The sequence below is a fragment of the Ambystoma mexicanum genome, chromosome 1p (genome assembly GCF_040938575.1).
Source record: "Ambystoma mexicanum isolate Mex_15411 chromosome 1p, UKY_AmexF1_1, whole genome shotgun sequence".
Lineage (NCBI taxonomy): Eukaryota > Metazoa > Chordata > Amphibia > Caudata > Ambystomatidae > Ambystoma > Ambystoma mexicanum.
In genome coordinates, this window is record NC_090921.1 from 520,743,174 (window position 1) to 520,759,488 (window position 16,315).

At 49.2% G+C, this 16,315-nt stretch overlaps 1 protein-coding gene across 1 annotated transcript in view; it reads right to left on the reverse strand.

Annotated features, from left to right (window-relative positions):
* The window catches only part of LOC138574403 (lysyl oxidase homolog 1-like), an 84,525-nt gene extending 68,597 nt beyond the window's left edge, over nt 1–15,928 (reverse strand). Inside the window, exon 1 of the mRNA XM_069649405.1 lies at nt 11,661–15,928. Within this exon, the coding sequence (XP_069505506.1) occupies nt 11,661–12,858 (1,198 nt within the window). The 5' untranslated portion in view covers nt 12,859–15,928. The remainder of the gene's footprint in view (nt 1–11,660) is intronic.
* Nucleotides 15,929–16,315: the final 387 nt, after the last annotated feature.

The window sequence follows — 16,315 nt, forward strand, 5'->3', positions numbered from 1 at the left end:
ATGCGGAAAATAAGTTAATTTTCTTGAAACAGAAATATCATAAGAAGGAAGACAGGGCATATACAATTCTGGCATGGTGCTTACGGGAGGCCTGGAAATCTAAATTGGTCGACAAAATTAAAGGCCCAGAGGGTGAGGACCTCTTTGACCCGGAGGGAGATAGAGGAAGAGTTCCGGAATGTTCTAGGAGGCCCTGTATGCGTCAGAGTTCTCTGGTGTTCAGAGCTGGTGTCCCGATTCCTTTGCTCTCTGTAGATGTTGGGTTTATCTGACCTTGCAGTGGACAGCATGGATGACCCAATTACCCCGGAGGAGGTGGCCCTCACGATCAGGGCACTGAAGTTCGGTACTACTCTGGGAGATGACAGATATTCAGTCAAGTTCTACAAGATGTTTAGGTCTCTCCTGGCCCTTCACCTGGCCAATATTTTCAATAGGGTCTTGGAGGGGGAAGTTCTACCAGATTCCATGCTGAGGGCCATTATTGTGATCATCCATTAGCCAGGGATGATCCAGGAGAGTGTTCCTCCTATATGCTTATACTGCTCCTTAATACAGATGTGAAGCTATGCACCCAATGTCATTTGATGCCAAGGGCATGCAACCTTCAACCCCTGAGCTCTGCACCCAATGTCATATGATCCCATGAGTAGGAAACCTTCAATCGCTGTGTTCTGCGCCCAATATCATATGATGACATAGTTAGGCAACCTTCAGTCCCTGAGCTCTGCACAAAATGTCATATGATGACATGGGTATGGAACCTTCAACCCCTGAGCTCTGCACACAATGTCATATGATCCCATGGGTAGGAAACCTTCAATCGCTTTGTTCTGCGCCCAATGTCATATGATGACATAGGTAGGCAACCTTCAGTCCCTGAGCTCTGCGCCCAATGTCATATGATCCCATGGGTATGGAACCTTCAATCCCTGAGCTCTGCACCCAATATCATAGGATGCCATGGGTATGCAACCTTCAATCCCTGAGCCATGCACCCAGTGTTATATGATCCCATGGGTATGCAACCTTCAATCCCTGAGCACTGCGCTCAATGTCATATGATCCCATGGGTATGCAACTTTCAATCCCTTAGCTTTGCACCTAATGTCATATGATCCCATAGGTATGCAACCTTCAATCGCTGTGTTCTGCGCCCAATGTCATATGCTGACATAGGTAAGCAACCTTGAGTCCTTGAGCTCGGCACACAATGTCATATGATCCCAAGGGTATGCAACATTCAATCCCAGAGCTCTGCGCCCAATTTCATATGATCGCATAGGCCTGTAACCTTCAATAGATGTGTTCTGCGCCTAATGTCATATGATGACATGGGTATGCAACCTTGAATCCCTGAGCTCTGAACCCAATGTCATATGATCCCATGGGTATGAAACCTACAATCCCTGAGCCTGCGCCCAATGTCATATGATCCCATAGGTATGTAACCTTCAATCGCTGTGTTCTGCACCCAATGTCATATGATGACTTGGGTATGCAACCTTCGATCCCTGACCTATGCACCCAATGTCATATGATCCCATATGTATGTAAATATAACCTTCAGTCGCTGTGTTCTGCGCCCAATGTAATATGATTCTGTAGCTATTCAACCTCCAAACCTGAGCTCTGCACCCTGTATAATGTGTTGCTCCTACAGGTAGCAACGTGCACTCCTGACCTCTGCACCCAATGGAATATGATACCAGAGGTATTCCACCCTACACTGCTAAGCGCTACATCTAATGTAACCTGCCCTGGAAAGTTTTTTTTTTCTATTGTAAAGGTGACTGAAATTAACATTTATTGTCGATGCACAAAGTGAATCGTGCCTACATGGCAACACATTGTTGGCATTGGCAAATCGGTGTTCGACATAAAGTGCTGGATTGCAACCATATTTGACGAAGATGTGTCCCCCAGGTGGCTGATGTTTTAAAATTAAGACTGGCTCAAGCATCTTACTGCTGTGGAAGGGTTGTGACATGACAGCTCTAATGTCTAATGACTTGTTTTTTCTTTTGTTGAAAGGAAATTAAATCAGTTGTGCGCATTTTAGCAAAATGTGTAAAGAGGCAGCCGTAATCAACTCCCGATACTGGCCCTCATTAGGACCCTGGCGGATTTTTTCCGCCATCGGCGGACTTTTCCGCCATGGCGTAAAGTCCGTTTACGCCATGGCGGATGGCGGACTTACCGCCCCATTCCGAGGTTGGCGGGGCGGTAAGTCCCCATTGACCCATTTACCCTTCCCCATTCCCATTTCGGCCCCATAGGGCTCAATGGGAGTGGGGAAGGCGTTAATTACGCCACCGTACATTACGGTGGCGTAATTAACACCAAGGTCCCATAGCGCCATGGATTTCTCCGCCCGCAAAAAGCGGGCGTAGAAGTGACCATGGCGCTTTGGGAACTCGTAGTTGGCGGTAAGGGGTCGGCGCAGCTAACGCTGGCGTAGACCCCTTACCGCCAGGGTCCTAATGAGGCCCACTGTCATTTATAAATGCAAAAAACATCAACACTAATTAAATATTGTGCTTTTCATGAATACAAAGACTATTGATGCCAATTGAATTGCAAAATGATTGGAAGCAAACATGTCAAGAGAAATAGTAGCCCTTTGATGTATTAATCCGTGTTACGTTTCTGACATTTCTTGCAGTTCACTGTTCCCTGTTGGTGTTATTTGTTGTATGTATTTGAGCTAAGTTACTAATGTTGTACAGTTTCCATAACATCCCAAATAATCATTCAAAAAACAAAAAAGTGATTTGCCTACCAGAGCTCTGTGCTCAGTGTAAGCATCTCCTTAACTGCTTGCAGCCTAATGCAACTTGCCTCCGCAAAGTCTTTAACTCAATATGACCACTCTCGTTAGAGCGCTGAATGCAATGCAACCGGCTTCAAAGAGCTCTCAAACAATCCAACTGCCGTCCTACGAACACTCACCCCAAAGCAACCAGCTTCCTGGGAGCGCCCACCCCAATATATCTCGCCCCAAAAGAGCACTAAATCCAATACAACTGTCCCCCAACTGTCCAACTGTCTCATCATCATATGTCTCAAGTCAATATGATGAGCCCCCTAACCAACCCAATACAAATAGCCTCTAAAGAGCTCGCAACCCAATGCAACTGGCCTCCCAAAAGCTCTTTCCCCAATAGAAGCAGGCTGCTACACACACTCATCCCAATGCAACCAGCATTGTAAGAACATTGCACTCTATGCAACCAGCCGCCTAAAAGCACCCAACCCCATACAACATGCCACCAAAGAGCTCTCAAGCACATGGAACTGGCCTCTAAAGATCTTTCAACCCAATGCAACCGGCCTCCTAAGAACATTCAATCCAATGCAACTGACCGCCTAAGTTCTGTCAACTCAATACAACAAGCTCCGTAAGAGCATACTACGTAATGCATCCAGCTTACTAAGAGCGCTCAACCCAATGTACCCAGCATCCAATGAGGGCTGAACCCAATGCGATTGTCCTCCTGTGAGCCCAATGTAAACAATCCCTTGCATAGTGCACAACCCAAGATAACCTGACTCAACTAAGAGCTCATATTACATTGTAGCTTGCCTGCTAAGAGCTCTCGACAAAATATGGCATGAACTCCAAAGTACTCGTCACCAAATGTAACCTACCCCGAATGTTCTATCAGCCCACTCTAACCTTCCCCTTAAGTACTCTCAACCAATACTGCTTGACATAAGATAACATTGTGAGGAATTCGACCATCCGCATAGGGAGTGTGCACTCGCCTGGGCTGTTTTGATAATTGTTTTAAAGAAATGGATTGTTGGTAGATAAACCTCTGGGAAATGTGTGGGGCTAATCTGCACACATTTCCCAATGCTCCTCGCACAACAAGCACATAGTCAAGTGTACTCTGGGGGACACAGCCTACCGGTGCAGACCTCCTGTCATGTTCAGCTGGAATGTGACAGTCATGGGTACATCAAAGTATCTCAAAAAGGGGGAAGGCAACACCTTCCTCTGGCCATGGCCAGGCTAATTAAAATATCAAAGGCTCAATTGTTCCACCCTGCCTATTGTTAAGTTATGTGTGGTGGCAGCGCATACTGATGAGAGTTAATTGAAGCAGGCCTGCGAGAAGGCATGTTCACAGAACTAATAAAGGGCAGGAAACTTCAACACATTTTTTATATGCAGTGTGCCAGCTTGAAGCTAGCTCCCACCCTTCTGTATGAAGGGCAGTGAATATCATGCCTGGGACAACTGTTTACAGAAGGCAACCCCTGCAGTGCAACCCCCTTTCAGATGGAAGAAGTATGTGATTTGAGGGAAACAGAAAGTCTGTTCTCACCACAAACTTCAAGGGAGACATGCGCTTTGATCAGGAGTCACAGAGAGCTCAATTAACCAGAGTGACACTTTGATCCACAACAGACAGGAAGATGAGTGGGACTTAGTAGAACATGTTGTCACCCCTTACCTTTCCTGTTGCAAAACACACTGGTTGTGACCTCATGCATAACAGAAGATTGTTGGTGGGGACCCAGGATTGCTCCATTAAGGTAGGCTTAGCCTGCACCAATCACTGGGGCCCATTTGGCTTTAAAAGAGGGTTGAGACCCTCTTTTGGCAGAACATCCAACGACTTTGAAAGGAGGAAGAATAAGGACTCATTTGGACCCTGTCTGAAGGTACAGTCTGCCTAACAGCTTCCGCCAGTGAAGGAAGACCAGGATTTCCAAGAGGGAAGGGAGATCCCTCCACTAAACATCTCCCATGGAACAGAGGGAGATACCAGACTCAGAGGACCCATCCAGCAGCTCCAGAACTGGTACCCAGCCAGCACACAGTGTGCCCTGCTAGGTTCTTCCATCAAGCTTCCTAGGTGGGAAGTGCCAGAGAGTCTCTGAACAAAGGACAAGGCCGTTGCCTGCAAACACTCTCCTCAGCTTTGGGCCGTCCGCCTTAAAGGACAAGCGGGGCCCTATGAAGAAGCTACGAGGAATGCCACAACAAGCATCAACCAGCATCCATCTTTGAAGAACATTTTCGATGCAGACGAGCCCTCAAACCGCGACCAGCTACACCACTGACTGTTGTCATGCTGCAGCCACTAAAGCCATCCGAGATGCCTCGGCCAGTGTTCCAGATCCGCCAACCAGCACAGACACAATGATTCTTGACCCCGAGCCATCGTGTAGGCCAGCCTGCAGCTGTTCTTCCAGCCTTGCTTGCCAAACTGCCTGCTGCCTGATAACCACAGCTGTCTTCCGTCTTGAACTTTGTTGCAGGAGCTGCAAAGCGTCCTGGAAACGACTTGACGCTGTCAAGCATCAATATTATCTCAAGCACCAGGCACATTGTGGTTCTGTACCCCTGGTCCTTCTCCAAAGGCCCCTAGTGGCATTTACGACCACTTGCTCCCTTGGTGCTGAAACCAAATAACCTTGAACAGTTAAGACTGATTGTTTTACAGACTACCCTCCTGTCAGTATCCAGAGTGCATACCTTTCCTTCGGGAAATTATTTGTTCACTGTCTTTCTTTGCAGGGTGGGCTGTATTTTGTAGTGTCCTAGAACTGTCTGTTGGAATAATAATGAAGTAGATATTTTTATACAACCTTGACTGGACAGTCCCTTTTATCATTGGGTAATAACTGTATTTTCGCTGTGTTGCAACTAACCAACGATCCACAACCTTGAGGAAATAAGCCACGCTACCAAAATTGGACAAGGAGATTTATAATTTGCTTGTGTTTCCAATCTGTTCGGATCCCTTCTGTTGTACTAGAGGTGTGGGGCTGATTGATGGTTTAGAAACAGATATTCATCCCTAGGCCACTAGTGGCCCGGAAGTTGATTCATCACAAACATACCAATGTAACAAGCCCACCAAAGTACTGTTGCCAGATGAACTACAATGGAGGTGCTGGCGGCACAACCTTGGCCTCAACTGGCAGCTAATTTTGTAGAGGCCCTGGCACAAAGCAAGGAGGGTTCCAAAGGGTGGTAGAAGAGCTGGTGTGGTCAATGCATCCATTTATGTGGTTGGGCGGTGCAGAGGGGCCGAGAGCTAAAGGGGTCAGCAAAGAAAGATGCATGATGGGGAAAGTGACCTGAAGCAGTGAAGGGTGAGACAAGGAGCTGTGGAACTAACAACAGGCTGCAGAGACTTTGTGCTGTGAGAGTGGGGATACAAATGTCAAGCCCCCCAGGGGCACGGGGAGAAGGCAGCACAGCAAAGTTGGAGTACATCCTAGCAAAATCCAAAAACACAAAATGTATATTACAGTTGATTAGAAAAACATGATGGAAAGTGTAAAGTTTATTTCACCTGTGTTTACGGCCGTGCAAATGGTTATATGGCCTCATTACAAGTTTGCTGGTATTCTGGCGGTAAATCTGCTGGAATACTGGCAAATGGAATTGCCATTACCAGCACTTTGTCTGCCACAATTACTGGCTCATTACAAGTGCCGGTAACGGCAGTAAATCCCCATCCCCAGATTACATGGGTGGTAACTGCGGCAAAATCTCCCCATGGAGTCCTATGGGGCTCCATGGGGAGATTTTGTGGGTAATACAGGCAGTTTCTTTGCCGGGTCTTAGCGATTTTGCGGGTAATACAGGCAGTTTCTTTGCCGGGTGTTAGCGATTTTGCAGGTAATACAGGCAGTTTCTTTGCCGGGTCTTAGCTCGAGGTAAATTCTTAACCCCTACCAACAAAGTTGTAGTTGGGCGGTCCTATAAAAAAGTGTAAACGTTATTACCAGCACTTTTACCGTGTACCGGCCAACTCGGAATGAGGCCAATAGTCCCGTCTGTGCAATTTGGCTCTAAACTGAAAAAGACCCTGTATGAATAGAGTGGATTGTCGATTACTAATCATGTGTGCATGGAGAAGAGCGACAGTGGGTGTCACTGCATGCGATTTTGAAGCAGAGATGATAGTTAAGAATCTATTTCTGTCGAATTTCCATACCATTGTTATGTAACGTGCCACAGGACATAAATGCCACTTTTTAGTTTGGACTACCAGGGGGTTCTGAATGCCCTGCCTGTATGCCAAAACTATTGTTATGGGAAGTGAAGATAGGAGATGAAATTTGACCGAAACATCCAACCTGTTACACAGCATTTGCAAAGCCTACAGCTTTGACTCGTGTATAAGCATTTGATGGGCATTTGCCAGGTTCTACCATAATATGGCCATGTACTAGTACCATTTACCAACCACTGCCTTCTTATGGGGATGCAGTACCATTATGGCAGTGCCTGGCAAATGTAGATCCCATTTGTACACAAAAGCGCAAACGGTTAGCTTTGCCAATGCTTGTTATACTTACCTCTCTGGTCCCATGTTTCCAACGTTTTTCATTAATGTGTTTCCACCAATATTAAGGTTGACACGGATGAGGTGGTGGTCCGAATTTTCATTAAGAAATATATCCACATGTGTCGCTTCAATGAATCCAAGTGAACATTCAGCATGGTGTCATGATCTCATTAAGTATTCAAATAAAGCGATTCATCTCCTCAATCCAACATCTGCATAAATCTGCATAAATAATGCTCATTTTTTCAGAAAACAGCAAAGTAGCTAAAAGGCTCTGGTACATTTCAGGTTACTGGAGAGAGCTGTCTCACGATTCATTACTTCATGGCAAGCAACGAAGGATCAGCAATTGCCCCTTTAGAAATGCAATGGGAGCAATAAACAATATTTTCAGTTTTTGCCATTTCCCTGTTATTGAAAATAAGATTGTTTTTAACCAATGAACATATACTTTAAATTGAGCAGAAAGACATCTTATTGGTTTTGGCTATGAGGTGGCACTTCTGCACCACTTAGAAGTCAAAACTATTGCAATTTTAGCACAGTTAGGAGGGGGTTGACATGTGAAGAAGGACACATGGCGTATGGGGTTGTTTGGGTGTGTTCCCATGGCAATGGTAATCCCTATGGTCATTCTCACCCACTACCTGCCTCCATATACCCAAAACAGATTCTCTTGGGGTCTCTTGGAGTTAGCTCTATCAGGCAGTGACATCATGCTTGGCATGCCAAAGTTATTTCTAAGTACTCTGTTTGGAGTTCATAGCTTAACTGTTGCTTCAGTGCTCGACTAGTGCAATAGAAATGTCTTAGCCAAGTGTGCCTTTAGCCACTTCATTTATATATATATTCCTTGCACTGCAGTCCTGCTAAAAACAATCATTTACAAAGCCAAGTCTAGTGTATAAGTATTAAATAAGCATTTGCCAAAAACTGGTATTTTATACTTAAATAATCATGCAATGTTCCGTATGTTGCCATCCTATGGCCAAATAGTGCCATCATAGCAGCCCTTGCAGGGATTGAAATTAAGATTGGATAAGCAGGAGCTAAAAGCAGTTCCTGGGTATCCAACATTAGCCAGGGACCAGGTGCTACAATGGCAGGTTGAGGAGCTAGTACACAGCGTTCCGCAAATCTAACTTACACATAAGATACCCAAATATAACTGTCCATTATTTATGGCCCCTCATGCTTCCAATGTCACATAGATGTGGCCTAATGCTTATTTAAGAATTCTCCCAAAGGCAAAGACTTACATTCACACAGGTATGTTTGTTCTGCATCAGTTGGCCTGGGGAGCTAAAGGTAGCTCCTGACAGCTGTTGGTTTCCTGCTAACCAGGCTCTTCTAGGCTATAAGCAGGAGCTAAATAGCTCCAAACTCCCCTTAATTTAGAAACCTGTCTTGGAGAATGCTTATCGCATTCCTGCACAAAAGCCAAAAGTGTTGTCTTTGCCAATGCTCGTTTGTTAGTGCTTTACAGGCTTCCTTCCTCTCTCCAAAGCAATTCACCAATGGGAAAATGCTATGGCAGCGTATAGCGAGTGCAGCCAGCAGGACTTAGGCGAAGCATTGCTGTGGCTGTCGACCATACCTGAGGGATGTCAGGTTGTGACTAAGCAGGAAAGAGAGGGAATACTGACAAGAGAGGGAGAGAGAGAGTGAGCGAGAGAGAGAGACAGAGAGGGGGCATAGGGAGAGGATGAGGGAGAGAATGAGAGACAGGAATAAGAGGAGAGAAGCAAGAGCTCTGTTGAAATGGATATGATGAAGAAAATGCCAGGCGGCCTGAAAGACAGTTTGGGGAATGAGCTCAGAGAGGTTATTTTGGATGGGCAGCCAAAACTTGAGGAACGGAAGGAGGAGGAGGTATGGTCACAAAATGTGAAAGGTGAATAGATAAGAGGAAAATGAGGCCTGGGGAGCAGAGCTTGGCCCTTGAAAGCCACCATGCTCGAGAAATGGGAGACAAGCTGGCCTACTTCCATGCCACTAAATGGAGAGGAACCGATCAGAGGAGGATTGTGTCAACAGTAACCATGCATGGAAGAGAGTGGACAGAGTGGTCAACAACGGAGACTCAGTGTAACTTGCCACCAATGCCCTTTACATGATGTGACAATACCCCTCTGCCACGGTGTCCAGTGAACAGGCCCCAAAGTGGTGCACATAACCCAGCAAATCACCCAGAGTTCTACACCCAGGATAGCCGGTTCTGCAGAGCTCTGCACCCAGTGTAGCAAAGAGCCAATCAGCATGCAATGCATAGGCCCTAGACCTCTGTACCTTATGTAACAAACCACCCAGAGGCCTGCCTATTTTGTAGCCTGCCCCCCGGAGCTCTCTGCAACACGTTCCCCACACACCTCAGTGCTCAAGAACTCCAGAGGTCTGCAGCCAATGTGACAAGCCACCCAGGGCTTAGCATCCGATGCCAATATCCCCCCTAAACTCCTCCCCCCCAGCCCCCAGAACTCTGCGACTAGTGTAACCTGTCCTTCAGAGTTCTGCACATGATGGAGCATGTCCTTAGGAGCCCTGCACACAATCTAACAAGGCCCATACCTTAGTGCCCAGTGACACGGTTGTATACTAATTGACCTTTTCACAATTGACCTCGGGAGAATTGACCTCGGGAGAATTGACCTAATTTAGAAGGTCAATTAGGACATATATGCAGGAGAAACCCCCTGCAATCCACCACCCAATCCAAAACCCCTGCAACCCCCCACCCAATCCCCTTATATTATTTATAATCTAAAAACCAACCCAATACATATATAAAATAACTAAAATAATATAAAGGTCATTTGTGCAGAAGGTCAATTAGGACCACTATAATTGGGTCAATTGTGCAAAAGGTCAATTGTAAAAGGTCAATTTGGGTAATACCAATGACACAACTACATGTATGTAACAGGCTTAGCAGAGCTATGCACCTAACCCTACTTTGCTGAACCCTAAACAGGAAGTAATGTCCCCAGTGGAACGAAGCCCAGGTTTAGGTACCTAAGGAAGTCACTCAGAGCGATCTACCCAATGTAAACTGCCTTATATAGATTACAACCCCTATTTAACGCGCCGTTCAGAGCTCTGGACAAATGTGGCCTGCACCAAAATGTGGCCTGCACCAAAATCCAGTGTCACAAGCACTGTTGCAAGCTTCTCTGGGCAGAATACATCCAGCCCCTTAAGCTGTCGGCAAATTGGGGCCAGGAGGATAGCTCAGGGCACCACGTTTGTCTTGGAAGCAAGACAACGCATTGAAACCCAGGTTTTAATCCTGGTCTTGCGCGCGTTATAAAAGAACAATTATAAATTATAATGATATGGTTCTGTGTGATTTCTTCGAATTTGTTTCATTGTGGGAGAATTGGTCGATTTTATTTCTTTAAGTACATTTTACTGCAAATCAATGCGGGTGGGAGACCCCCGTAACTCCCCCACTCACCCCCTACCTTTATTATTCCCCTACCCACTCCCACATACATTTGTGGTAAATTGCAGCAAAACACATTCGACCAATTCTCCCTCGATGAAATCATAGCGCGGCCAAAAATCCTGTTACCGCCAATATAACAAAGCTCCGGAACTCCACATCCAGAGAAAGATCCCCCTCAAACTTTAAGTTTTAGACCTATTTTAACAAGCTCTGCAAATGTCCGCAACTAAAATAGAAATCCCTCCAGAGGCGTGCACATAGTAAGAACCCAATGTAACAAGCAGCCGCAGAGCTCAGCGCGCAGTGGAGAAAGGCCCCAGAGCTCTGCACTCTAGAGCGTGGCACCCCAGAGCGCTGCACTACTCAGCACTCATTACCCAATGGAACTGTCCCCTGCATTTAAGGTAAATAGCCACTCAGTCTGAGCCCTGCACCTTTGTAAATGCTTCCCTCTGAGCTCTGTGACTAAATGCACCCAGCCCTGCAGATCTTTGCATGGAAAGAGAAGAAGCCCCACAAAGTTCTGCATCAAAATGTGACAAGATTTACAATTAAATTGCTTCACCAGCATAACATGTCCTCATAGTTCTGCACCAGCGTAACCTGTACCCTAGTGCTCCGTGGCCTGCAGCAAAGGGACATTGCAGCTATTGGCTCAATGCAAGCTACTTCGCACCCAGAGTAGTCTGCGCCAAGTGTTACGCGCCGAGTGTAACCTGCTGCGGGAATTCTCCACCCAATGCAATGTACTGCTATTTATCTGAACCCCCACAGTCTACCTCAGGGGAACCGTACTTTGCAGTCAGCCTCAAGAGCACTGCACTTAGCATACATTTCCCCCACTCCCAGCCTTTGCACCCTATTTTCCTTGTTTCTTGGCTTCAGGCCCTCCTTACCATTCTGGAAGTAGCGCGTGCCGTAGCCTGGTCTCCGGCTGCCGGGGCCACCAATGCGAGGCCTCATGGGAGGGTAGATGTTGTACTGTACTGTGTTGTGGTTCTTGTAGGGGTTCCGTGGATCATCTCCCACCATCTCCGATGTGCTGGGGCGTCTCGCCTCCACTGAAGGGGTCACAGGGTTTGCTGTGGTGGGGACTAGCTGCTCCTTCGGGGTAACTATATCGGTTGGGCCTCCTCCGCTCTGCCATCTGATATTGACCGGCCCCGGAAGGATCTCATTGAATGCCTCGTTGTCGCGGGAAACGTGATATTGTACAAAAGCTACAGGTGCCACGCCACTGGGCTTTGAATTCTGCTCTGTCACCTGAGTGTGGCTTGCATTTCCCTGTATAATGGCATAGTGACTGGGATCAGCCTGTTTTATGTCATTGATGCTGTTTTGGGGATACTTGTCGTTGACGTCACTGGTTGCTGGGTTACGCTGCCTGGCTTCAGGTGTCTGATCCCGCACACCATGCGATTCAGGATGCCTACCAGGAATCCCAGAGGCAGGATGCAGTTGGCTGGCTCCCGAGGTGCTAGGAATAGAGCCAGTGACCAGTGGACCCCTAGAAATAGTCACAGAAGGGCCCCTGGAGCCAGCAATGGCTGGGGTCCTGGATCCAGTGACATCAGAAGCTCTGGAGGCAGTGACAGGTTGGTTCCTCAAACTATTGCCTTTGGGCCCGCTGGCGCCAGCCACCATAGAGCCCCTGTAGCCAGTGATCGGGGGGCCCCTGGAGCCAGTGACCAACGGGGCACGTGAACCAGTGATGGCAGGGCCACTGGAGACAGTGACAGAAGGCCCACTGGAGTCAGTAATCCCAGAGCTGCTCTTGGAGCCAGTTACCAGAGGTCCCCTGGAGCCAGAGACCTCTGGGATTGGTGCCCTGGAAGCTGCTGTGTCTGGAGTCCCGGAATCTGGGCCCGCCTCCTGATCCCGCTGCCTTGCAGAAAGGTAGATGCTGTGCCGTTTATCATGGGCCCTCAGGTATTCAGATCCCGTGCTTAGCAGGCTGTACACACGCCCGCGGTTCTCCCAGCGGATCCGCTGTCTCCAGAGCCCAGGACGAGGGTCCCGCTGGCCAAAGGCCATGCCTGGGAGCTGAAAGAACAGGAGCATGGATGCAGGGAGAATTAGAAGGTAGTGAAGCATGGCAGTGATTCTTAGTGACCACGGGCGGTGCAGGTGCTCCCCCGGATCTGGAGGCTGCTCTTCTGTCCTCTGAACTCCCTAGGGACTGTTGCTGGTGTTTCTCAGGGAGTGAAGTTTTCAAAACTCCCCAAATGCCTTAACCACCCAAGAACCAGTCTAAGGATGTTGCCGCCTTTGAAGCTCAAGGAATTTGACTTCTGATGGTTCTTTGGGCTGAGATTTTGTGGGATTGGACTGCTGTTTCTTCTTTTGTCTTAGGCTCCCTGGGATTGCACTGCTGGTGCTTCCTTAGTCTTAGGGTCCCTGGGATGGGGCTGCTTGTGCTTCCTTAATCTCGGATGCTCTGGAATGTGGCTGATGGTGTTTTCTTTGGTCTGTGGATTCCTGGCTCTGGTCTTTTCTTTGGAGAAATGCGTACAGGATATGGTATGCAGACACTGACCCCAAGCTGGTGTTGGTTAGCTGTAAATAGGATGGGATGTCAGCAGTTTAGTGATCCTCTTGCTCTGTCCCTTTGGGCGATGCTGAATGTCCTGTGCAGAAGGTGATAGCCCTGGGGTTGGTGATACAGATGAGGAGCTTCTGCCGAGGATGGGCTCTACAGGATTGTCACCCTGGGATGCTTCTGCACAAAAGCTATCTTAGTACAGGGAGTGTTGTGCACCCCGTTATGTTTCCTGTTTGTGGTGCATTTGTGTGTCACAGTGCAGGTGGTGTTAGGTGCCCCAGTGTAGTGTCTCACTGTTACAGGTGTTAGTGTTCCCTAGTGCAGTAGATGATGTTGTCTCCCAGTGCAGTTATAATGTTGGTATGTCTTGGAGTAGTAGGTGTTGGGGTGTCCCAGTTCAGTAGGTCTGAGTAGTAGGTGGTGGGTGCCACAGTGTAGTAGCTATGGGGTAATGCACTGCTGTGGGTGTTGGGTGTCTCGGAGTAGGAGGTGTTGGGCTGTCCCAGTTCAGTAGGTCTGAGTAGTAGGTGGTGGGTGCCACAGTGTAGTAGCTATGGGGTAATGCACTGCTGTGGGTGTTGGGTGTCTCGGTGTAGGAGGTGTTGGGGTGTCCCAGTTCAGTAGGTCTGAGTGGTAGGTGGTGGGTGCCGCAGTGTAGTAGCAATGGGATAATGCACTGCTGTGGGTGTTGGTGTCTCGGAGTAGGAGGTGTTGGTGTGTCCCAGTTGAGTGGGTCTGAGTAGTAGGTGGTGGGTGCCACAGTGTAGTAGCAATGGGATAATGCACTGCTGTGGGTGTTGGGTGTCTCGGTGTAGGAGGTGTTGGGGTGTCCGAGTTGAGTGGGTCTGAGTAGTAGGTGGTGGGTGCCACAGTGTAGTAGCTATGGGATAATGCACTACTGTGGGTGTTGGGTGTCTCGGTGTAGGATGTGTTTGCGTGTCCTTGTTCTATCTGCTTGGTGTCCCAATGCAGGTGGTGTTAGTCCCACTGTAGCAGGTGTTTGGTGCCCTAGCTGTACTAGTGCAGGAGATGTGGGGTTTTCAGTATAGTAATCAGCGGGTTTCTTAATGCGGGGGCTCTTCGGTCCCCCCTCCAGAGCATTAGGTGGTGTATGTACTATTGCTGAAATAGTTGGGTGTCTTGGTTAGTAGTTGATTGGCGCCATATTGAAGAAATCCTTGGGGGCCCAAGTGCAGAGTGCATTGGTGTATGTCAATGCCAGAGGTGTTGGGTGTTGCCGTGTAGTGGGTCAGGAGTTCGTGGGTGCCTTCGTGCAGGTGTTGGGTGTCCTCGTGCATATATTCATGCCCCCATCAGAAGGTGCGGGGTGTCCTCGTGCAGGAGAAGTTGGGTGTCCTAGTGCAGGATTTGGAGGGTGTGATCGTGCATGCAGTGATGGGTGTTCCGGTGCAGGATGCGGGTGTCCAGTGCAGGGAATGATGAGTGTCCCTGGTCCGGAGAAACCGGGTGTCCCTGGCAGTAGGTTGGTGCAGTTTCTAGGTCCCCTGGAGTCTGGGGGTGCAAGGTGTGCCCCTGCGCTCTTGCTGCTGGGTGTCTCGGCGCAGGAGATCCGGGTTTCCCCGGTGTGGAGTCCGGTGGGAGATGGAGAGACTGTTTCTCGGCCGCTTCGCTGAGGGATAAGAGTCGTGGTGCGGGGAGTGCTGTATTCTGAAGAGGAACTGAGTGCACCGGTGCCGTGTGACTGCTGCGTCTATGCAGGAGGGGCGGGTGGGGTACTTGACACCCCCCCTATTGATGGATGGGAGGAAAGGAATGCCCCAGTGAAGGGGGCCCTGGCTCCCCTGGCACTGAAGGTGCCGCGTGTGCAAGCACGGGGTGCGCTGCTGTCGCCTGCCCCAGTAGAGGCGGTCCCCGTGCGCCCCCTTATTCGGTGTGCAGAACGCCTGGTGGCGCAACGAGGGCGACCCTCGATTTTGGAGGTACGAGTGTCCTCACCCCGGGTGCTCCTGAAAAGTTCTTGGGCTCAGAGTCCTGGCTATGCTCAAGGCCTCTTTGCCCTAGTGGTCCTGTCCACCTTTTTCCGAATTACAGACCTTCTCCGGAAGGTATTTGTAAATCCTCAGTACCGAAGCTCCCGGTTTTTGAAGAACTGGGTCCCGATGCCGCAGAAGCGGGGGTCCCTTGGTTCAAGAAGGGTCCTGGCGCAGCAGGCAGCGGGCGTGCCCTGCGCGGAGAATCAGCGTGTCCTCTTGCAGAAGGGGAATCCCACCGGACTGGACCTCCTAGAGCGCAGGAGGTGCCAGGCGACCCCTGCTGCAGTAGGCGTTACTGGTCCTGGTGAAGAGGTCGAGGGCGTCTTCCTGTGCTGAAGACGGTGGGTGGCCTCGGGCGCAGGCGACGAATCCCAGTGCGCACGGGTGCAGAGTATGTGTCCTGAGGCTGCAGGGTGGGGAGTCCTCTGGCACAGGGAATGCTACGGGACCTGGCGCAGGAGTGGCTGGGGGTCCTCTGGTGCAGCGGGGCCTGGATGCCCTGCGGTGCAGGAGGGGCAGGCTATGAGCCCTGGTGCCCCTCTCGTCTTCTGATGCTGGGGGCGCGACCGTATCACAGATGGCGGACCCTTGCGCTGCGTAAAATGTTCTTTTGGTTTGCAGTGCAGGTCCTGGCTGCGCTGCCCTGCATCCCTGTCTGACCAATGAATGGGTTTACGTGCGCTGCCAGCCAGCAAACTCACCCCGAGCCCCCTAGGACGCCCACCACCCCCTCCCACCCATCCCTTGCAAGAGTCCGCCCCCTGGATGCGCTGGACACCCTGGGAATTTTTAGAGAGGGATTGTTGATTTAAGGGCGGTGCTCGAAATACTGGGGGATAAGGAGAGGTCTGTTAAAGTCGATTCACATGGCCCCTTGTTTGCGACCGGTACATCCGACTGTCCTTACCAGGCCCCAGTGTACGTGACACCAAAAAAGAGGGAGGGAGGCTGGATGGACTCTTGGTCAGCGCCTTTTCAGGTTGACATGAAACTAGTATTCTCTCTTTTGTGTTAA